This window comes from Cynara cardunculus, assembly GCF_001531365.2.
Source record: "Cynara cardunculus var. scolymus isolate 2C chromosome LG 6, CcrdV1, whole genome shotgun sequence".
NCBI lineage: Eukaryota > Viridiplantae > Streptophyta > Magnoliopsida > Asterales > Asteraceae > Cynara > Cynara cardunculus.
Window position 1 is genome coordinate 7933220 of NC_037533.1, and position 7049 is coordinate 7940268.

Consider the following 7049-nt stretch of genomic DNA (forward strand, 5'->3'; position numbering starts at 1 on the left):
TTGAATTAAAAATTACACAAACAATAAGGAATTTTAAATAGTTAATTTGATACTAATATCGATACATTTTTGTCAAATTTTTATGATATCTTCAAATTTATATTTTATTAAAAATAAAARCATTATCGTTTTTTTCAAAATCACATAAAATCATATTATAATATTGACTGAGATAAATAATAAAACGATATATTAAAATCAAGATATATCTCGCTGCATTACGMGAGTACCCTTCTAGTATTTATATATGTATAATGATGTATATAGCATATGGACTTTGTTGCCTTTGAAAAACACTATGGCCTCGCTATAGCTTCAAAGGCTTGAGTCATGATTTTGCGCACATCATATCTTACATCAATTAAAACCTTGATCTAAAATAACAGTTAAGAATTGTGCTTTTTTTTAAAGTACAAGCCTAGGACCAAACATAAAATCTAGTATAACTAGTCCAATACCAGGGTAGTATACTAGTTATTGAGCTCAACAAGTCCCACCAAGTAACCAGACTTGGAGGCTGTTTAACACCACCTATTGAGTAAATGTTTACTGGGTAAGAGTAACCACCCCACTTATCTTACCATGTAAGATTGTTGATAAACACCATCATCTCTAATCAGGTCAGAAAATGATGACCAATAATAGTCACCGCCCTAACTATCATCTTTAACCGATAAACGTCTCTTACCYAATAAGAGGCAATATATGTTTACTTACCTAATAAGAGATAGCAAGTGTTCAGTAAATAATCCGTTAGTGCATATATGTTAGAACCGACTAGGAACTAACAAGCCTAACATGGTCTAGGACCAAGCTTTTAAAGACCTGACTGAAAACCGTCAAGCCCCATTATGCATTTCTAGTCGACTATGGATCTACRATGTCCATTTCGTTATCACTGCACTTCAATTTTCTGACAAGAAACATGATTGTTATCTAAGGGTCATTGGTCCACTGGTACCCAGATTACTGACAAATCCCACCCTCCCTGGCCCAAAACCRTCTCGTACAAAGAGTTTTTCAAGATATACTTGTTAAGAAACATGGTTATTCGTGTCTTTAAAAACTAACGCCAAAGAAGGCATACATAGACATGGGATCACATAAAGAATTTTTTTTTTTTGGTTAAAAGCATGAGAAATGATGAAGATACTCTTATATTATGTGAATGTTACACTATACTTTGTGAATGTCATGAAGACTACTGGACCTAAATGCTTACCTTCACCGGTTTGAACATCCAGACGCCTTCACAAAATATTATGTGAAGGTTACGTTATGTTACATGAAAGTTCTATTTTTCGCACCTGTCACGAAAATGGCATCTCATGGAAACCAAACCCAACCCTACATACATATACATACACAACATATACGTATATCCCACAGCGGAATCACGAAAACAATACGTAAAAGAACATWAGATTAGTAGATGAAAAAATTATATCATATCCTGGTGATTGGTGAAGAAAGAAGAGAACACATTGATACTATAATCAGATTAAGTTTCATCACTAGCTCTTGGTACCATGTCCTCAAATAGTCACTAAAAACTGCATCATGACTCCAGTAAATAATATATATTTATATTTCTAAACACCAATAACACAAAACTAAACTTTATCGTCTATTTTATCGTTTACAAGTGGAGTCATTTCCAGGCGAGAACGTGGGGTCCGGGGTGTACGAGGAGTTCCCGGTAGTTGGTTTGGTAGCCTGTGTCTAACGTACCCATAGAACGTGCATCCCACAAGCGTTACTGCACACCCAAGTGCATTCATAGCCGAAATCGGGTTTTTGAATATCATCCACGAGAATGCAACCGCAAATGCCACCTTTAGAAACAAATCCCAACTTTAACTACAAAAGGTATTAAACTCACCCTAATCGTGAAAACATGTGGAACCCCATTTGATTACTCTCCAAAAAATCCATTGAGGAGAGAAGGGACGTTCCTACATATATTAAGAAGAAATGGTTCTAGGCAATTGGGACTCAGACACGCCCCAGGCTAGATGGGCACAAATTGTCCCAAAATGTCAGAGAGGGGGCCAGAAGTACAGGGCCCTAGAGTGTCGAATCCCTAAAGTAGTAGACTTTGGCTCTAATACCATGTGGAACCCCATAAGATTAYTGTCCCTTAAGGACAGAAGAAAGGAGGTTCCAACATAAATGATCCAAGTTTATCTAGCTGATGTGAGACTCCAACTGTCCCATGGGAAAATGTCTATTCCCTAGAGTGGTAGACCTTGGCTCTGACACCATGTAAGAATATATAGCTTACTCTCCAAAACAGCCCTCGAGGAAACGAGTTTTTCACATATTCTCACACTAATGATGTTTTAATATTGTGTTCTATGACATGCATTTCGTATGGCAAATATGGTTTTTGTTTTGAAAGAAAGATTACCTTAAGATTTCCAGCAACATTGAAAGTAACGGCAGTAGTTGAATGGATGACGTAGAATATGGAGAAGTTGAGGCAGAAAGCCATTACTCCGGAGCCGATAATAATGATGAAGGATGAAATAAGAGAGGGAGTTGTCTGAATCCATTCCAAAACTCCGGCTCCTTCTAGAAGCAACGCTGGTACTGCCAATATCATAGTCGCAAATGGTGCCATATAGTACACTGTGTTTATGCTGTAAGTGCATACACATACATGAAGAAATTAAAAAACATTATATGTCTCAGCTAGCAACGTAAACATATACAAGAAAACAAGCAAACGTTATAAGATATGAAGAAAGATGGAACGATGGATACCTGTCAAACTTATAGCCATGAAGCAAAGACTCGGCAAGAATGGTTTTGGTAGACGTGGCAAGACAGCCAAATAAGGCGGCACAGAAGCCAAGCACGTTAAAGCTAAGTTCTGTAACAGATGTAAGGAGAATCCCACCAACAATAGGAACAAGAGAAGCCCAAATTCTCCAGTCGAAGTACTTTCTCCATACCATCCACTGCAAAATCACTGTTGTTGCTGGGGTRAATGACTTGATTGTTTGCATAAATGAAACTGGGATGTAACGTAAGCTCACATTCCCCAAAACTATATTCATACAAAACACAAACGACATTGGAAATATCCTTCTCCACCGATCTTCAGGTTCAACAGTGATAAGTGGTTTAACCTTCAGTACGTTGATAACTACATATGCCCCAATCGATGAGCATATGAAGTGTATACATGATACCGTCAAAGGGAACTTGAAATCAAGTTTCTGAAACGAAAACAAAACATTTCAGATATAAATTACATGGTCAAAAAATTACTGAAATACTGAAGTAAGAACAACAACAACTCCAAAATCTCCATATGGGAATTTAACTTTTTAAACCATATGTGAAAATGTAAGCAACACCGAACAAAAGATTACACCCACTAAATCAAACGAACTCAGTAAATCTCATACACAGTTACCTCCATCACAAAGAGTAAAGAGGATGAGGATGTTTCTGTGAAAACCCCAATTGAACTATTACTCCCTTTGTCCCATAGAAACCCTAAATTTGATGTTGGAATGTCAAACGAGTTATGAATTAACTTCAAAATTGATATGAAAGATTTCATCCATCTATACAAACAAGTCTCAGAAATAAAGATTTTGTTTTAATCAAATTTGAATCTGTAAATTACTCAGCTTTTCCACAAACTTAAGCACATGTTAAACAAGATTAGACAGATGATATGAAACAAAGTGCATTTTAAGATCAATCATACAAGTTGAAAGCAGATTTGAAGCCATTAATTTACCAAAAGTTGCTACAAAATTGACGATATACATGACTTACAACCTAGAATGAATGAAATCATACGTCTAGAGTAACATACGTGCAAGCAAGTCCAACAAAAAGCTGAAAACATATATAAATAATCAAAAAAGATGATACCTGAAAGATCCATTTGTTCATGATGATGACGGCAACATTGAAACTCCACCACTGAAAGATGGCAAAGATGGATCGACAGACGGTCCATGAACACAATCTGGTTTCCTCCATTTCTGGTCGCGATTAGACAAACCCAGATCGGGTTTTGAAATACCCAGCTCAGATCCAAATCCAGACAGCCAAAACAAGCCCCAATTCTTCAATTACATATACATGTATATGTATAAGAGAAGAGAATGAATGAGAAACAAGTGAAACAGCAAAAACAGTTAATTAGRGAAGGGAAGAGAATGGAGGAGGGCGTCGTAAGTGTAACGGTGGCTCGTCTTCCACATGATTGATTTTGGATCTCTTTATTTCTTCGCTTTTCCAAACGTCATTGGCTTTCTCCTCTTCACGCCATTAGACCCCTACTTATATATTCCCTGTTTCTTACTCTTGCCAAAAAACCCGATCCAATCTCTCTCTCAATCCTCYCTCATCTATCTAATTTTAATTCATTTGTATATATACATATATTTTTCTTGTAAAATCAAAGATACCATGTTTGTTTGCTATACATATAGATAGAGGTGGTAATCGGTGGAGTTGGATATATTGTGGGTATATACCTATATATATACCTATACCTATACCTATATATTGATTTGAAGATAGAAGATATCATGATGTTTGGATATGGGTATACCATGAAATTGAAATAAATACCGGTATATTATAGTACGATAAATTACTTGATTTTTATAATAATAACTATGAGCCTAGGTATGTATTCTTGATCAAAATTTATCTTTAAAAACATGTGCAAAACACTATACACAAGATATTGGACATATTTCATCTTTTTTATTATCAAAAAGTCAGGTAAATGGCACGGCTATTGGATGTTAAATGCAAAATGACTAAACTAACTTTCGAAGATTAGAACAAAAACGTTTATTTCCAAAATTACGTTGTATTCATCTCTCCTGTTGTTAGAACATTGAATTAAGGCTCAAATGAGGAGCCCTGACACTCTGGCTAGGAACAAAGTATTGTTTGTTCACCTAAGTAGGTATCCAACCCAAAAGCAATGAATAGAGAAATAGAAGTGATTTGATCAAATGTTGTATGAAACATATTACATATAATGCATCATAACAAAAAGAGATGACCATGTTCCAAACTACATGCAAATAATACATAATCAAATTCAAAGCATAAGGCTTGTACCTTTTTCTGCTTATAGTTATGGAGTCGGTTTCATCTACAACTTCGAGTATCGAACAGTTTTTACTTAATTTGCTAGCAAAACCACCACGATTTGCCTCTATCGGTATCAACTCAAACAAAAGTGATCATCGTCATGAAACTCTTTCAAGATGGCCAGGGTTTTATCCCAGTAGCTAGTTGTTTTCTAATAACGGGTGTGGAATTCAACTCTGTGGAGAGAATTGTATGTTTCACAATATAGTAAACCTATTCCATCATCTATTTATGGACAAATTACGTCGAAGTAGAACCAACTTCAATTTCATTCTTTATGGGGAAATTGCACCTCTAAGACAACAATCAATATAAACCTATACAAATTTGCATATGTCAACGCTCTACTCTTAGATAAAGTGGTAAGAACTAAGTATCGTATTCCACGTATATAAGTTTCAAAATTGTAAGACATCGAAGTGTAAGGCCAATTTTATATAACGAAGTCAAAAAAATAGGTTTATGGTTGAAAAACAAATAGTAAACAAGTAGCAAGGGTGGAAAGTGTAGAAAATTCAATAGAAAATAAAGGGCTACAATAATATCAAACCACAATCAACTCATAAAAGACATTTTCCAAGTTTTAAGAGGCTCTCATCCATATACTTGTGCTCGTATAATCGTATTCATACGTGGATATAACATCAAACATGACACAACTACATGCAAATTTCCTTGCATGATAGCAAATCTTTCGAGTATGCTTCTCATATCATTCAAGTTGATGTGTCACATATTCTAACTTTAAAAAGATTAAAGACGTGAGAGCGGACACAAACATAAAGAAAAACAAGAAGAAAATAAAGAAACTTTGAATGTTAAATAATGCATACATTTAAATTACAACTACTACAATAACTAAACTAAAAACTCTTTTTCAACTCTTTACAAGTCTTCTCTCAAACTACTAGCTAGGGGTGACAATTTTTGTATCAAATCAGACCAATCAATGTGTATAAATCGTACCAATTAAATTGGTACTGATTATAGTCGATTGGTAGTACCGTACTAATTATGCAAACTAGGTTGGTACACGGTATTAAAAGTCGTATACCACAATAGCACTATGGTGCTGACTTATTTATTCTTTATTACTTTTTTGTAACTGTTTATGGATTGGATATTAAACATTGTAACTTCAATTATCTTATTTGAACACTTAAAATTGTTTACAAGTTTTATTCTTTACAATTATAACCCCTTAAGCATCTAAAAAGTATCACTTAAAATTCGAACAAAATGACAAGTTTTCATATATGTATCCTGAAGTTGGTACAAACACAATATCAACATGTAACAATCGAAAAAAGTTTGTACGAGTTACAGTGGGTTGGTACACAAATATATTATTTTACATACCAATTAAACTGGTTGGTAAACATCATTGAAGAAAAAAAAACATAATACTATACCAAATTTACCTCAAATAGAAGCATTTTATATCCATAAAACAATGGTTGAAAAAGTATATTTAGTAATAATACAAGTGTTTAGTCACCAAATGCTTGAAAGTCTTCGACTTGCATTGCTCTAATCATTTATCATTTTTCTCTACAAAATAACTCTTCTTGTCAAGCTCATTTATTTAACACCCGAAGCATTTTGAAAACAATGTTCGAACCAGGGGCGGACGTATGTGATGAGGGTAGGGGTCCTGGGCCCCCAACAATTTTTTAACAAGAAAGCCCAAATTTTTTTTAGTTTATTTGTATTTTTCAATGAAATGAATTTGGGCCCCCAACAACAAGATGCAAGAGGCCCCTCCAGGCTCTAATTCTAACCTCAGTTCAGTCTTAGTGCAAGGCTGCAAGCAAACGACGAGTAGCGACCAGACTTGAGACTACCGTCTACCGTCTTCTAATCTTCTTCTTCATCGGGCATCGGCTGCGACCGACCTCACCATCACATCA

The 7049-nt window shown here is 35.0% G+C and overlaps 1 protein-coding gene across 2 annotated transcripts; it reads right to left on the bottom strand.

Annotated features, from left to right (window-relative positions):
* Nucleotides 1–1462: 1462 nt before the first annotated feature.
* LOC112514515 (UDP-galactose transporter 1-like) lies at nucleotides 1463–4430 on the bottom strand. Of its 2 annotated transcripts, XM_025121029.1 has the most exons (5): nucleotides 3895–4430; nucleotides 3042–3224; nucleotides 2767–2963; nucleotides 2411–2642; nucleotides 1463–1835 (listed from the first exon to the last, which is right to left on the bottom strand). In XM_025121029.1, exons 1-5 carry the CDS (start codon nucleotides 4003–4005, stop codon nucleotides 1614–1616), a joined length of 945 nt encoding a protein of 314 aa, XP_024976797.1. In that variant the 5' UTR covers nucleotides 4006–4430; the 3' UTR covers nucleotides 1463–1613. The 2 variants fall into 2 exon arrangements, with proteins under 2 accessions (XP_024976797.1, XP_024976796.1); XM_025121028.1 differs by having other exon boundaries at nucleotides 2767–3224; nucleotides 3895–4419.
* Between the last annotated feature and the right edge of the window lie 2619 nt (nucleotides 4431–7049).